This window comes from Aspergillus mulundensis, assembly GCF_003369625.1.
Source record: "Aspergillus mulundensis strain DSM 5745 chromosome Unknown scaffold_15, whole genome shotgun sequence".
Classification (NCBI taxonomy): domain Eukaryota; kingdom Fungi; phylum Ascomycota; class Eurotiomycetes; order Eurotiales; family Aspergillaceae; genus Aspergillus; species Aspergillus mulundensis.
Genome location: NW_020797903.1, coordinates 788,117 through 804,312, shown reverse-complemented (window position 1 = coordinate 804,312; position 16,196 = coordinate 788,117). Strand labels below are relative to the sequence as shown.

At 51.2% G+C, this 16,196-nt stretch overlaps 4 protein-coding genes across 4 annotated transcripts; 2 read left to right on the top strand and 2 right to left on the bottom strand.

Annotated features, from left to right (window-relative positions):
- Window positions 1–1,071: 1,071 nt before the first annotated feature.
- Window positions 1,072–6,626, bottom strand: DSM5745_10573 (putative RNA polymerase II transcription elongation factor (Ctr9); the record flags this gene model as incomplete). The annotated part of the gene is made up of 4 exons (XM_026752589.1): window positions 1,072–3,795; window positions 3,864–4,803; window positions 5,442–5,717; window positions 5,779–6,626. The coding sequence occupies 4 exons, from the start codon at window positions 6,624–6,626 to the stop codon at window positions 1,072–1,074; spliced, it is 4,788 nt and encodes a 1,595-aa protein (XP_026599032.1).
- Window positions 6,627–7,424: 798 nt separating this feature from the next.
- On the top strand, window positions 7,425–8,860 carry DSM5745_10572 (NADH kinase POS5; the record flags this gene model as incomplete). The annotated part of the gene is made up of 3 exons (XM_026752588.1): window positions 7,425–7,566; window positions 7,621–7,735; window positions 7,792–8,860. The coding sequence occupies 3 exons, from the start codon at window positions 7,425–7,427 to the stop codon at window positions 8,858–8,860; spliced, it is 1,326 nt and encodes a 441-aa protein (XP_026599031.1).
- Window positions 8,861–10,485: 1,625 nt separating this feature from the next.
- Window positions 10,486–13,159, top strand: DSM5745_10571 (serine/threonine protein kinase CLA4; the record flags this gene model as incomplete). The annotated part of the gene is made up of 3 exons (XM_026752587.1): window positions 10,486–12,540; window positions 12,597–12,696; window positions 12,750–13,159. The coding sequence occupies 3 exons, from the start codon at window positions 10,486–10,488 to the stop codon at window positions 13,157–13,159; spliced, it is 2,565 nt and encodes an 854-aa protein (XP_026599030.1).
- Window positions 13,160–14,054: 895 nt separating this feature from the next.
- On the bottom strand, window positions 14,055–16,113 carry DSM5745_10570 (uncharacterized protein; the record flags this gene model as incomplete). Its single annotated transcript, XM_026752586.1, has 2 exons — window positions 14,055–15,917; window positions 15,976–16,113. The coding sequence occupies 2 exons, from the start codon at window positions 16,111–16,113 to the stop codon at window positions 14,055–14,057; spliced, it is 2,001 nt and encodes a 666-aa protein (XP_026599029.1).
- Window positions 16,114–16,196: the final 83 nt, after the last annotated feature.

The window sequence follows — 16,196 nt, the reverse complement described above, 5'->3', positions numbered from 1 at the left end:
CATATGATAGCAAACATGTCTGTCGGTGTCCTCGTCACCTCACTCCTCTGGAGTCTCGGTGCAGCTGCATCGAAGCTTGCGTTTAGGCTACAAGATGTAGACCTTGGAGCCGACAACACGACCGCGCGGTCCTACAAGAGCGGCACAAGCTACAGCCAACCACCATTCCGATATGCCACTCAGGCTCATCACCTGTAGCACAAGATAGACATGGTCCTCTTGACAAGGAAGCCTCCCAAAATCTCGATATAAAAACTCTGTCGCCAGGGGCTGTTACGTCCGGCGTCCAGGGATGGTGTCGCCTCCGTCTGAGCAAAAGGGGAGCGCCAACTATCACGGAACCCAGCATGACAAGCCTTTTCTTAAGTTAATCTTAACATGATCTGAAGGGGAGATCTTCCTTGTTGGTTTCCTGAATCCTCTTCCTTCTATCCTGATCCCTTAATGACCCATGAACTCCTTCAGGAATCAAGATTCGAGTAGAACCGACAATTATCCGACCAGTTCACTCCCGTACGGAGTAGAACTATGGAGTAAACATCGCCTCAGATATGAACCTTGATGACGCCTTTGCCCGTTCTTTCGACGAAATGAAATCGGAATGGCTTGAATCTTGTAGGTTATGGTAGAATTTTATTGTCGTGTATTGAGTATCTACTTCCGAGGATAACTTCTTTTGGAGCACCTACTACGGTTACGCAATTGTTTAGATCTCGAAGCCCAGGGATGAAGATGTAAAAACCAATGACTTCCATCACCATGACAATCTGTCAGAAATGCTTATTCTCCAAGTGTCTCCTCTATATTCTCGAGTTTCAGTAGAATCTCAACATATGACGACGAGTCAGAGGCATTGACGTCTCGCATTTATTACCGAAATACTCCATACGGAGTACTCTGTAGATAGATTATAAATAAACCAATTCAAGTGTATTGCACGCAGCAAAAAAAAAGCTCAAGTCTGAATACATCCATCCCAACGCCAAATATACATCGTTTGGGATCAAAGAGTAAGAAAAGTTCAAGGAGAAATGTAAACTACATCGTGGTAATTATGATGACGCAGCGAGACTACTCATCCTCGCCATCCTTCATCTCTGTGTCTTCCTCCTTTTCACTGAACAAGTCCCCATCGTCATCGTCATCACCACCAGCCGCGGGAGCAGCCTCATCTTCCTCCTCGTCATCGTCGTCAGCAACCCGCCTCGTCACTTTGGCTCTGCGCCGTTGTACAACGTCCTCCTCTTCCTCTTCATCAGCCCCTCCGGCGAGCGTAGCAGCGGGTTCTTCATCGTCATCTGAATCAACCACCATTTCTGAGCTCTTGTACTTGCTCGAGGACCTTACACTACCAGAAGCAGCACCCCTCGACCTCCTCTCCAAGCGTCTCCGCTTCTTTGGTGCACCCTCCTCCTTGCCACTCTCATCGAGTTCAGAGCTACGGCTTGCCCCCGCGTCTCCATCATCATCATTGATAAAGTCATCCTCAAGGCGCTGCTTCTTCCGCTTGGACGAGCCAGCCTTCTTCTTCCGCTTGACCTTCTCGCCGGTTTCGGACTCGGTAGTCATTTCCGCTTCTTCGCGGGCTCGTTCCTCTTCTGCACGCTGAGCGGCCAGCCGTTGAGCCTCCTCAACGAGCTGCTGGCGTTCCTCTGCGATTCGCTGTTTCCTCTCGCGCTCGGCCTCTTGCGCCTTGCGGACTTCTTCCTCCCGGCGACGAATCTCAGCCTCGCGGGCTTCGCGGGCCTGCTGCAGCTTAGCGGCATTTTTCTCCTCGTATTCCTTCTGGCTTTGGAGGGCTCGCTCAAGCTGCTTGATGATCGTCTTGGACATGTTGGCGCGCTGCTCGAGAGACTCAGCAGGGTAAGGCGGGTTTTTGACCTGGGCGATACGTCCAAAGGTCCCAACTGCGGTACGGAGGCCATCTGCTGCGTCCTGTACGTCTTGCACAGACCGCTGTGTTTCCGGGAGACTGTAGGTGAGAGAGGCGACTTGGTTTTGGACGAAGGCGACGTTGAATTCGAGGTGGGATTGGCTGGGAGCGACGGAGTGTGCGCGCTGGGCGTAGTCTAGGGCCGTCTTCATGGCGGCGAGGCTCATCTCCTGCTTTCCCTTCAAGTGCCAGACGCGGCCGAGACAGGCGAGGATTTGGGCGTCGCGGGCCCGGTCCTTGGATAGTGCGGCCTCGTAGTGCTCGATGGAGCGCGTGTACTGGCGTAGCTCTGCATAGACGTGTCCTAAGTTCAGGTAAACGCTAGCATCTTTCAACGAGTCGCGGATCTTAGAGAATATTTGCACCGCTGTGCTCAAGTCTTTCTTATCATCCACTAGGGCGATGGCAATACCTTGCGCTGCATATACGTTCCGCGGGTCCAGTTGAAGAGCTTTGTCAAAAAATTCAACGGCCCGCTCGTACATTTTGCGCCGCTTCTCCTTCTCTTGGTCTGTATCACGTCGCATGTCTCTGGCAAACAGGAGGTGGACGTTACCCATGCCCGTTAGTGAGTACCGGTCATGCTTGTCAAAATATTGCAGTGTATGCTTGTGATGGCGCTGCTCATGGTCTTCTGCAATGTTTGCAGCCCGTTTCTTGGACTTGCTGAGATACCACCCGAACAGAGCCCGAACTTCGAGATTGGTTGAATCAGTCTCATACAGCTTTGCCATCTTCTTGGGCCCTTCGTCCGTCGGGCTACGGCGAAGAGCAAGGTATGTTAAACGTGCGCTCGCCTCTGTGTAGTCGCTATGTCGTTCCAAAAGACCTTCGTAGACCTTCTTTGCTTCGTCAGGCATATCGGACGCCTCGTACGCCCGGCCAAGGTTGTAGCTTACCGTTGTAACAAGCGCATCTGGGTCGATTCCACCCTCTTTCTCTTGCGAGCGTACGCAGGAGTCTAGCGCTGCTTGAAACATGGTGCGGGCCAAGTTGAGTTGCGAGCTCTGGTATAGAAAGCAACCCATGTTGTTGAGAAGCTGCGGTGGGAGATGCAATCGGAGTGCAGCCTTGATTTCTTGCTCGTCTTCGAGGCCCTCAGGGCGTTCTTCATCAGGTATTTCGGATAGCTGCAGTTCTTCCAGCTGTGTCAAACACTGCATACTCTTATCCGGGGCAGTCTGCTCATACAGCCGAGAGAGGTATACTAAGACGGACTCGTCCGGTGTAATCTTTTTGTTTTCGTCCTTCCATAGCGCGCGCACGCCTTCGAATAGAGTGATGGCCTTTTTGGCCTCGGCTGACTTGTCTTCTTTTGATCCACTGCGCAGCGCAGTAAAGACCTCCTCCGCATTGAGGGCGCCCAGGAGCATCATGCACTCCGGATTCTTTGTCTGTTGGATGATCTTCTCCAACTGGAATTTGGCTCCATCATAATCCTTGTTAGACACCTGCATCTGTACGGAGCCAAACTTGGCCGGAAGATAACCTTTGTCACCTCCACCACGAGCCTGGTCCGAGCGGTTATAGAACTCCGCCGCTTTGGCAAAGTCACCTTCATAATGGCATTTCCGACCGAGAAGGTACCATCCGTCGCTGGCTATTTGCATGACGTCGGTGTTCTCAATAGATTTGCGAGCAAGGGTATCAACAGTGGAATAGGCTTTCCGCAACAGGAAATAACTGCCAAACAGAGCGCACGTCATGGGGTATTCCTTGTCCAGCTTGAATGATTTCTGGGTGTATTGTGTCATGGCCACCTTGTATAGGGAGCCGAACGCCGGGTCCGTTGTGGCATGTCGAGAGCTGTCGTAGAGGTAATATACCGCAAGAAGAATACTGGCAACTTTGGAGTCGGGATTCTGTAGGGCGACAATAACAGCATTAGTCTCAACCGACCAAACAAGTCGCGCACTCCAAAATGACATACCAGTGCTAGGGCACGTTCCCAGGCAATCTTGGCCTGATCCTTGAAGCCTAATTGCCATAGACAGCATCCAATACCGATCCGCGGATCTGGATCAGTCAATCCGGGCATCCTCATTAGAACTTTCTGGTACCCTTCCAGCGCTTCAGCATATCGTCCGAGTAGATAATGCGCCCTCGCACGTCCAATAATGGCCATAATATTCCTGCCACCAAATGCTTTTGACGATTCGTCAAACTGCTTAAGAGCTTGTCGCAAGGATTCCACGCGTTCTGAGTTATCGACAGTCCCTGGTCGAACCGATCGCGGGGGGTGTAAAGAGGCGCGCAACAAAGATAAAACACCACGAGCAAGGAATAGAGGCGGGAAGGACGGGTTTAGGCGCGAAGCCTCGTTCAAAATTCCCGTAGCCTGTTGAATGTAGTAGTCCTTGGTCTTCGCCTCTGTTCCTAGACCCCCGTCTGACACCACCCGGGGTGCCTCTCGACTCTTCAGTAAGTACAGCCAGCATACCCATCCCAAAAGACCCAGCTTTTCCTTAGTAGCGCCTTGGGCAACCGATGCGAGACCCTTATTCAAGATGTCAATCGCATGATCGATCTGCTTTTGTTTGGCGTAGGCAAGCGCTATGATAACCCAGAAATTCTTCGCCGCTTTTTCATTCTCCAAGAGCGTGCATAGTTCGGTAGGGTCGTCGGGAAGCCCTTCGAGACTGACTTCGACCTCGCTGTCGAGTGTGGATGCAGGAATGTCAATGGCAGATGGGATGTCAGAAAAGCGAAGATTGGCCGGAGAACCGGTCACAGAGAATGTATCCCCATTGACACCGTTTGAATATCCGTTCTGTAGGGTGGTCATGGCGGGTGTATGCGAACTTGTCCAATTGGCAGCGCGAGCTTCGAGACGCGGAGATGAAAGCGCGGTCGAAAAGGAGTTGTAGGACCTGTCGTAAAGCTCAGAGCTCAACTCATATTCTGTTCATACGCGAGACCCAGCAAGCGATGTCGGGACAAACAGTGATCGCGCAACGAAAGAAACTGAGCGACCGGCTTGCCTGCACCTCAGATTTCGGCCCAGTTGCTAAGCTTAAGAGTCCAGGACAATGGTTTGGAATTGAGGAGCCTGAGGCATAAACAGTGGCTAGGACACCGCCAATTTGTGGCGTCAACTCTAACAACTACGGAGTACGTCAATAATACAGGACTATCTCAGTTCCTAAAATATGGCCGAGTTATGTCCCAAAGTCTACCACTTAGGATGAGTTTCAAGGAGATTTCTACGTCGATCGAGCCAACGGCAGCGAACTTCTATCAAGCAGGGAAACATTCAACTATAACTCTCTAGAGCCTGTAAATAATAGGTCATCAGTCGTAAGGATAGGAGTGGACATCATTCATAGTCAGGACGCCCTAGAGATAGACCGAGAAGACCCAGGACGGTTACTTCGGCGGCAAGTGCTTGGTTCATTGGCCCAGTCCTAACAGTTTAGGAGCCCGACAAAGAAAAGCGAGACCGAAAATAACCCTGAATATCCGACCAATCTCGGTCCAGTGCCTCAGTCTAACATGTGCCTCAGCGTACCCAAGTTCGGCTGCATTCAACTGCGTTGCATCACCATCACCTACTTCGATGCTGCCGGCTAAGGCGGACGGAAATCGACCGGTTTCAAAGTATTGGTCAAGCAGTTCATCCTTCTCCGTCCAACGGGCCCTTAGCCAAGCGTCAAATTCGTCTTGGTCGTCAAGAGGAATGTTCGCAACCGCAAAACGCCTCCAGTACATGTTGACAGAAGTTGGCGGGCGTCCCTGCACATACGTTGAGCGGAGAGTGAAATACTTATCGGCATAACTGCCATTCCTGGGTATAAAGAACAATCGTCAGCTATATTCGAAATTGCCAAAACAGCATCGCGACTTACGGAGGACCCTCATATCCGACGGTGCAGTCGTATACCCACTCAACGGTTCCCCGCAATTGCTGCAAGCAGAAGAACAACCCAGTTGAACGAGGGAGAACTTGGTGCCTCATGGATGGAAACCCGTTCTTAGCTCCATACGCATCGCTTCGCCGCTTGGTATTTATGGAAAGGTTCGTTCCTTCCGGGAAAATAAGGAGCCACATAGGGTCGTACTTCGGAGCGCCCGAATCAGAGCCTATATGCTGGGTCTTCAGCTTTTCCAAGCGGTGTTGGAGGCGGGGTTTGTCAGACAGCCATTTACGGGCCATAAAAATGAAGCCGTAGAACGTCATGCCCTGGCCGAGGATAGGTATGTACTTCAACGACTCCTTCAGGATAATGAAGATGTGGCCGTGCATCATGTTTGAGTAGGCAATCCACCAAAGATAGATCCAATCAGTGTAAACCTGATGATTCGAAATCATCACAAGGCGCTCCGGAAATGTTGTCTTCAGACGACCGTCGTCGGCAATGTGGATGTGCCCGCGTACACTCTCGTCGCCGCTGACCCGGACATATGTAGGGCAGCCCCACTCAGTAAGAGCTGTTATCACCAGTCCAAAAGATCGTTTCGTGGATGACATCCAAGCATAGTAATATTCTCTGTTGATGATGTACAGGGGACAACCGACCAGCTGCGTCACCAGAATGATTACACAACAGCAATTGAACCACGTTGCGAGGAGTAAGGAGCGCAGCATTTGCATGGGTATCCCATGTTTCAAACGTGGTTGAGCGTCTTGAGGGACCAGGGGGTCGTCTTTCTTGTGAGCCGTTGGCTTCCGCTGTCGAATATCGGGTTCGCTCATGATGGCGGAGGGTTGTTGTGTTCAAACAGTGAAAGAAGCGCGGCAATAATAGTTCTCAAAAAGAGCGAGTTAAGGTTCTGGTCTACAATTATTAGCCTGTAGTCACTGAAGGTCATCATGCGACCATCTTGAAGGGCCATGAGTTGAGCAGCTCTGTGTTTACTTACCGAATCAGATACTCTAAGAATAACTCACGCAAAAACGGGTCCAAAAGAATAATAAGAGAAAGGATGGGCAGGTCAAGCCATTTCACCGGAAAAGAAGAGAAAGGTAGAATGCAACGAACATCCCAGAGATCACATAAAGAGGTGAAAGACACTGGGGAGGGAGCCCAGTATGAATCACTACGGCTGATGCACCCGATCTTGTGGCCAGCCTAACTTCGGCTAGCAGGAAGAACAGGCAGGCACCATGACGTTGGAAGCTGCTACTGCTAACTTAGTGCTCACTGCTACCTAGGCCTTCAAGGCGGTCAGCGATCGACGATCATTCTGGGGTACCATCAAGTTGTCAACTGCTGTTCAAGCTGCTGCATCCTAATCCACCACTGCTTGCTTTCTGGGGGTTTTGGGTTTCTGGCCGGTATTTCGCCGCCAAGGATGTCCGACTCTTGATCATAGCTTTCTACCTACTGTCAAACCAAACCCTATATCAACCGCCTACATCAGAAAAATGTCTACGGAATATTCATGCCCGACGTTCTAGCTAGCACAGTTGATGATTGGACTAACATTTTTCTAATGATAACCCCAGACTGCCAGCTATCTGTTTAAGTCCCCAATCTCTCTCGTTTGCACAATGCTTCCGGTGATAAGCCGGACGCCGAAAATCAACTCAATACGGCCACTTCTATTGAAGCGGAACTTCTCGGTTACTCCAAGACGCAAGGAAATCAGAAATATTGACTCGCTTCCACCGCGCCTAATTCCCAGTTATCAAGGTGTGTATCACCTGAAGAGAGTATTCTTTTAGCTGATCAGTGAAATACTGTTAGAATCAAATGAAAATGATCTTCTTTCTCTCCAGTGGCCGGGACCCCCGAGGAACGTCTTTGTCGTTAAGAAAGACTGCGCTCCAGAAGTGACAAAATCGCTGGTCGAGTTTATCAGGTTGGCTCTCGGCCATTAACTCCTCGCAAGAACACGCTAACCCTTCCACACTTTAGCCACGCTGCGTCCACATATCCAAATGTTGGCATCATTTTGGAACCCAAGGTCGCGGAGGAAGTACACTCGTCCTTGTCGTTCCCTGTTTATACGGCGTCTTTGGATAGACTGCCATGTGCATTGCATAAGAAAGTGGACCTCAGCGTTACACTTGGCGGCGATGGGACAATCCTGCATGCTTCCTCTCTGTTTGCCACGTGCGTCAATGTTCCACCCATGCTGTCGTTCAGCATGGGCACTCTGGGATTCCTTGGCGAATGGAAATTTAGTGAATATAAGCGCGCATTTCGCGAAGTTTACATGTCCGGTGCAGGAGTGGGTGATCGTGCTCCTGTACTCGGGGCCCCTCATTCCTCGAAAGCCGAGGAGCAATCAGAAGGCATCACCGGATGGTCCTCGATTCGCGGCAAGTCTATGGGTCTGGATCGTGGAGCCCGTATCTTGATGCGAAACCGTCTCAAGGTCGCCCTGTTTACTGCGGATGGACACCCCGTTGAAGCAGATAAGTGCTTGGAGCCCAGCCAAGGCATGGGAAACGATGGATTGTATGTCATGAATGAAATACTGCTCCACCGTGGAAAGGAGCCACATCTTGCCATCTTGGACGTATACGTGGGAGGAAGGTTTCTTACTGAAGCCGTGGCAGACGGTATTATCATTTCCACGCCGACTGGAAGTACAGCATATAGCCTCAGCAGCGGAGGTAGTATCGTGCATCCCTTAGTGCCAGCAGTGCTTTTAACACCAATATGTGCTCGAAGTCTTAGCTTCCGACCTTTGGTTCTGCCGGCCAGCACGCCCATCACGCTTCGCCTGAGTGAGAAAAACCGGGGTAGAGAACTTGAAGTCAGTATAGACGGCGTCAACATGACACAAGGGATGACAGCTGGGATGGAGGCTCGCGTCTGGAACGAAGAGATGCGACATAGTGAGGATGTATGGCAGGGTGGAGTGCCCTGCGTCATGCGAAGGATCCTGGGCGGCGAGGCTCGAGATGGCGAGGCTCATGATGGATGGGTAGGAGGATTAAACGGATTGCTCAAGTTCAACTATCCGTTCGGAGAGTAGCGATGGGAGAAACTCTATATATATACTTACCTCGAGTTCACAGCCGCTATGCAAATCGCTCCCAATGATAGATTCCTTAATGACGAACATGCTAATCAAGCAAAGACATTATATGATTGCGTCAGTTGCTTCATTAGAATCCAGCACCATGTTTTCGGTTTGAATTTGGCTTAAGGGGCGGAATCGGAAACCTGTGGACCGTTTTTTATGAACCGATCTTTGGTGGAGTACAGACTACAAAGTAGTATCTACAATCCCTTGATCCAGGTTTTGATGTATTGCAGTACCCTAAATAGGGCATGGGTTTGGGTACCCCCCGTAGGCATAGGTACCCATTTAAAGAGGGATATTGAAATCTGAGATAGTTCAGGCGTTACTCCGCGATCCGGCAAGACTTTCGGTTTTTATACGAAGTATTCGAGTCATGCATCATTGCATACTGGTAAGCATTCCATCATCTTGGTTCTCGATCGGATCGTTGTTTCAAACAGTGCATCAAGTTGAAACACGGCTAGCGTTGGTTGTTCATGCCATATATATATAGTCTAAGTTGAACAATTAGTAGCGAACCAGGAGTGCATACACTGATCATAGGATGGGATAGAGCCCCGACCAATATTGGGCACGAACTCCGTTGAAACCGGGACGATTTTCCAGATTGTCACCCTTATCCAAGTATTTCTGACGTGCAAGTAGATCACCGCATACTCACAAGCTCGAGTCCAGACTAGTATCATTGTTTTTGAAACTGTCAGCTAGCAAGATAATAATAATGTCCGAGACAAAGCAGTATTGAATCTTGCCCAAAGAAACAAGCCTGATAGACTGGCAAGAAAGACAGGAAGAGGAGTGAACGAAGAGCCGCCGCCCCCTTCAGGGATTCTGGAGCCTCTCCCCAAGTCCAACCAGCGGTGGTGAAACTCCCACATCCACCGTTTACTCTTCTCGCCCTCTGTTACCCCCTGACTCAGGAGCGTATCTTGAATTCGCCCTTAAGTCTGGGGTTTTCTACCTTTTTTCTTCCGCTCCTCTGCACCACCTCCTGCTCTCTCTCACCCCGATTTTGTATTCGGCTGGTGTTCCCCCCATCCCCCGCTCTTTGGACTCTGCTACCTCCCGAATCGGCCCCCTGCACGTCTCCTGCTTCAGCGCGCTTGGATAAAAAGGAGAATCCGAGACGTGCTGCTTCTGCCCGCAGCTTCCTCAAAAGCGCGGGAAGCCTTCTCTGGCATTAACCGTGGGTAAGGCCCAAGTTCAGGCTCAACCCCTATTGTTCAACCCCGTCTCCGACTGCTACCCCAGCCTTTCACTGGCTGACCCGGATCCCCTGTGGCATTGGATCCAGGTGCGAATGCGCTCAACCCTTGGATCGCGAATCTGGCCCTGCCACAAACCCTCCGTTTTTGAAGGCGTATAGTTACTGATGCTCTGGGCAGTGTCCCGTGCAGTTGTCGAGGTTTTCACGACGCTTCTCAGCCAACTTTCTCCCCTCCCGTCTGAGAGGTGATCCCGCCTCTAGGGGCTTCGACATCCCCATCGTCACTTGGGATGAGTTCCTCTTATGGAAAGTAAGTCAGCATGACCCCGCCTTCCTCTGGCTTTTCCTAGTCCGTCTCTCTTATCGCATGCGAAACTTCGATGCTCCAATGAACTATGCCCAGCTGACCTCGTCTAGCGGCATGTATTCCGCAGACCAGTTCATGAATCCTGGGCCCGCCCCTCGCCCACCGACCGACCGCCCAAAGCTTAACCTCGCCGCAAGCTCCGGTGTAACAACGTCTTTCAATCAAATGAGCTTGGATTCCCCAAGTACGCCGAGTGCCAACCTATCGCTGTTCCCGAATACCAGCAGCCCCTCTCTCGTGCGCACAAAGACAGATCAATCAGGGCATGTCGTGGTTAAGGAAGGATATGTACGTTGCAAAGAGGACAAATTCCTGGCTACATGGAATCAGCGTTTCTTGATTCTTCGTGAATCTCGATTGGACTTCTTGAAAAATGAGGCAGGCAAGATTGTGCTCTCCATCCCCCTTTCGGCCGTCACAGGTGTCTCTCGCTCGGAAGACACACGAATGGCTTTCGAAATTGTCCGTCTCGCGAATCCGAAAGATGCTACCTCCAAGGCGGCGCTAATTACTCGCGATGTCCCGACGAAGAGCTTGACGTGTGAGGTTAGGTCCGACGAAGAGATCTACGATTGGATTGATAAGATTTACGAACGCTGTCCTGGAATGGGGGGGGTGAGCAATCCGACAAACTTCAGTCACCGTGTTCATGTCGGTTTCGACCCGCGAACAGGAGCTTTTGTTGGTCTACCTCCGGAGTGGGAGAAGCTTCTGACTGCGTCCGCGATTACCAAGGAAGACTACAAGAAGAACCCGCAAGCAGTCATTGAGGTCTTGGAGTTTTACTCCGACATTAAGATGCGTGAACAAAACCCACAGTATTATGCCGGCCTGGGCGCGCCAGCTGGTCAGGCAAAGCCGTATGGCAACAACACCGTAGGCGGCTCAATCGCTCCCCCAAGGCCACCCCCGCCAGCCCCTGCGCAACGCTTGGACAGTGGTCAATCCTACTCTAGCCGCTCTGCCTCGTCTGGCCACTCACCAAGCAAATCTGGCTCTGATAGGACTCTTGACCAGCAGCAGCAGCTAGAAAGGATGAAGCAGATGGCTGACCAGGAGCGTCAACGCGTAGAGGAGGACCGCCGCCGACGCGAAGAGGAGCAGAACCGACTTGAACAGGATGCTTACAACGCTTCTCTTCCTAAATCTCGTGTTCCTCTCGCTAAACAAGAACTGGGAGGATACGGATCGCCCGACCCATCAATGAATGACCGTTATAAGCCCAGCCGTCCTGCCCCGCAGGCGCCTGGCTCTGCCCGTCAGGCCCAAGACCCGGCGCGCCAGTTGACCGCTCAACGGCCGGCACCGTCCCCACCGACTGCAGGACAGAGACCTGGAGACTATTCATCCAGCGGCGCATCACGCGCTCCAGGTTATGACCAGTCCAGTTCGAGATATGCTCCCCAAGATACTCGTACTCAAGCGTCGGCTGCTCGTGCCCAGAACAATGGAAAGACGCAAGGCCCTCCTCCCAGCAAGCTTCCTGCACCTGTGCAACCTGTCAAGCCCTTGAACATTGCGAATAAACAGGCGCCTAAGAAGGCCACTCCGGATGGAGTCCGTCAGGCGGAAGCTGCTCTGACTAAGAAGGCCGATCCCCATAAGAAAGAAGTCCGCATGTCGGCTATGAGCGAGAATGAAGTTATGGACAGGTTGAGGTCGGTTGTGTCTAAGGACAACCCCAACGAGAGCTACAGCAAACAACGAAAGATTGGACAGGGTGCTTCTGGATCCGTATATGTTGCCCGGGTCAAGGAAAATGCCACCTCCGGTGTCGCTCGGGAGCTATATCGGCAGTATGGCCCACGCTGCCAGGTTGCAATCAAGCAGATGGACTTGCGCAGTCAGCCGCGTAAGGAGCTGATTGTCAACGAGATTATTGTCATGAAGGACAGTCAACATGCAAATATTGTGAACTTCTTGGACTCCTTTCTCCAGGAGCAAAGCAATGAGCTCTGGGTGGTCATGGAGTTCATGGAGGGTGGTGCTCTCACTGATGTTATCGACAACAACCGTGTTATCCAGGAAGACCAAATTGCTACAATCTGTGCAGAGGTTGGTACTCCTATGTCTGCGCAATGGGTCGATTTTTTGCTGACGAATCCAACTAGACCTGCAAAGGATTGGCCCACTTGCATAGTCAAAGCATAATCCATCGCGACATCAAGAGTGATAATGTTCTTCTTGATCGAGCTGGCCATGTTAAAATCAGTCAGTCGATTCCCATTCTTACTTGTCACGGACTTTACTGACAAACAGTCCAGCCGATTTCGGGTTCTGCGCTAAGCTCACTGAAACGAAAAGCAAACGTGCTACAATGGTCGGTACTCCATACTGGATGGCCCCTGAGGTCGTCAAGCAAAAGGAATATGGCCCCAAAGTTGACTGCTGGTCATTGGGTATCATGGCTATTGAGATGATCGAGTCCGAGCCTCCATACCTGAATGAGGAACCCCTCAAGGCTCTGTACCTTATTGCTACTAATGGTACTCCTCGACTCAAGGCACCGGAGAAGCTCAGCAAGGAACTCAAATCCTTCCTGAGCGTCTGTCTATGCGTAGCCGTGGACAGCCGTGCGACGGCACAGGAACTGCTGGACCATGACTTCCTCAAGACGGGTTGCAGCCTCGCTAGCCTAGCAGAACTGCTCCGCTGGAAGAAGAACACTCAGTAATGTCCTATTTCGCGACCGTCGAGCCCGTCGCTTTTCATTTCCTTACGATTTACACGTCCTGCCCCACACACATGTGGACGACATCTACGCGTCGCTGAAACTTTACGACATGTGAATATTTTCTGCTTCGAGTGATATCCAATCTGCTAAAGTTCTCACTCCCCTCGCCGCTTGGCATTGATAAACCCGGCGTTCACTTTTGGCGTCTGATTCCCATTCCTCTTCTCTTCAGATTCTCGTCGACATCGAATAATCTTGGTTCCGCTTAATCCGTCAGTGGCACCCTTGACGGTCCCGGGCCTTGAGGGTTCGGGCAACGCGGTTGCAATTCAGTGGAGAAAAATAAAGCTGATTTTAATATTCGTGGCTTTCTCTCTTTGGGCCTCGTGTCTCCGGCGCAGGCTGAACGTCTTTTTCTTCTTGAAAACGCATACATTTGACTGGTAATAGGATATTCACCCTCTCACCCTGTATCTGTCCAGCGATGAGTCCACGACGGAAATAATTTGTTTATAGCCAGTAAGTACCTAGGTATTCAAGGAGGCACACCATACATAGACCCATCGATGTGCTTATAGGTCAGAAGTCCTAGAAAGGAAACGCAGTGGTTGGGCCTGTTCTTCTTTCTTGACTTCTCTCAACAACTACGTGAAGTTGCCAAAGTCAATAGATAGCTTATTTTGGGCAAAGACTTCCCAACACCGCGTGCAGTAAGGGCAAACCTCGTTTCAAGAATTTGATTAATAGTGATAAACATATAATCGTAAACATGCATACATCATAATACAAGAAGGAAGTTGTCTAGAAAATGGCCATGAAGAGACGAACCATTCTACAAACCTAGCATAGAAACAAAATTCGAAGCCGAAAATGGTACTGGGCTATAATCCACCTCTTACTTGTCTTTCTCATCGACGCCAGTATCGCTTTCTTCGTCGGGATTAGGTTGGGGCTGAGGGTGAGGGCACAACTCCCGGAAAAAGACACTGGAAAGGATAGATTCATCTTCATCGTGTTGCTGATCCCAGAGACCAGCGTTGATTAGATGCGTTTTCCAAGACATGCGGTCCTCGTTGGAGAGGTCAGTCCATTGTCGGGCGGGATGGGATGCCGAGTTTGAGTCTAGGTCAGGGCCTGACTCTGCTTCCGAGTCCGCTTCCGGGAGTTCGGAGTCAAGCTTTGGGGTATGCGGCTCAATGACGAGGTCGTTGTTTGATGGGTTGCAAGAGATAAGAAGGGATGTATCTGAATTTGGGATAATATCGCGGAGGAGACGAGACTGTGATTCTTCAGGCGCAGCCGAAGGGCTTGGGAGTATTTCAGTTTGCACGATTGGCGAGGAGGGAGAAGGAGGAGTGAGAGGAGCGTTATAGGGCACTGCAAGCTTGGTGCGGAGATCAGGTGGTAAATAATCCGTTATACCAAGGTATGGAGGCATGACTCCTCTAATTTCGGTAAAGGCCTGGAGAAGCAAGACAACGAGTACGATGGAGAAGACGGAAGCCAGAGTACCGGAAAGATCCATCAGGAAATCGGAGCCGCCCGGCCGCACGAGAACGTAGCGAGGATTGCGACTTGACGGCGGCGTCGGAGATAGCGGGAATGTGTGCACAACGACAGTATTGCCCATACTTACGGAGGCCAGCTTGACATATTGTGGGGGTGTCTCCGGAGTGACTGGGCTGAGCGGCGGAATGAAATTTGAAAAGCATATCTTTGTCATTGAAAAGGGATGGACGTCATGAAGAGTTTTGTATATCCGAAGGGGGCCGTAACCGGCTCCTGTTTGGTGTTGTCGGCTGGCATTGAAGTCAACAGTTAGGACTTCAAGGGACTGATCACTGCCGGACACGGCGATGATTGATTGTTGCTGGTCCTGTGATTCGGATCTGAGATTGCATACGTCAAGACCCAAACCAATCTTGATTGATTTACGAAGTTTGCGTTGACGGATTATCGCCTGTGACGCGGGTGATGATATCGTTGGCTGTAGGTCCAGAAGGATAAGCTCGCAGCCCTTGCGGTCCGGGGCATTTTGCAAGAGCAATAGCGTCGTAGGTGAGAGGAACCGCAACGCACGGAACTTCGGCCGTGGCCCCTTGCCCTTTGTATTTTCTGGGCTATACACGCATCGCACATCTGGCGCAGCGTTGGATCTAAGGTCCGGCGAGATGCGACATGTAAAAACATCAAACCCGTTAGTGTACGCCGCAGTGAACAACCCCGTATCTTCGTCTTGGCCGGCGATGTCGATATCCTCCGCTTCCTCGTCACTCTTCAGACGGATCCTGGCAATAACATCGCCCTCTTCCGGGGTAGTCGTGTTGGCATTGAGAAAGACGATCTCGCCCGAAGGAGCCAATCCGGTCGTAATCGCCGCGACACGAGTCGCACCCTCGCCGTTCCAAGGCGACAGCCGAGTAATTCGCTGATATACGTCTGTGGAACCCTTTGGCCCAGCCACTGTTCGGAATACCGATTCCTGAGACAGATTTACAGTTTGCCCTGGCTTCGAGGGCTTGGAACCCGAAGAAGCCGAATCTGCGCGTCGCGGAGGATAATCGATATGAAAGGATCGTAGGTGCCGGTTTTGATTTTGTTTTTGCAATGCGAGGGAGCTGTTGATACCGACAAAGGTGACTATTGAGGTATCGGTTGACTGCGCCGCAGCGAGCGAGGTTACGGAGTCCTCATCGCGTGAGAGCTCGACGTCGACAACCTCACTCAGTTCGTGGCGTTTGAACGCATTCAATAGAAACTGTATCTATTGTTATTATATACACCATGCAAAAAAGGTCCATGTTTTGATTACTTACAATCTTGTTGCCCACGCCGCTTCGGCCTTCGCCGCCGCCGCCGGCAACAAGAAGAAATGCATGATTGCGCGGGTCGAAATCGGCAGCGAACAGAGGGCAGGAGAGGGTGATTTTCGCGGAGGGAATTTTGGGCGCCATATTCAGGACCACCTGCAGGTCCAGGAGCGCGACAAAAAGTGGCTTGACGATCGCAAGGTGGGATGAGGAGCCGGGAAAATGAA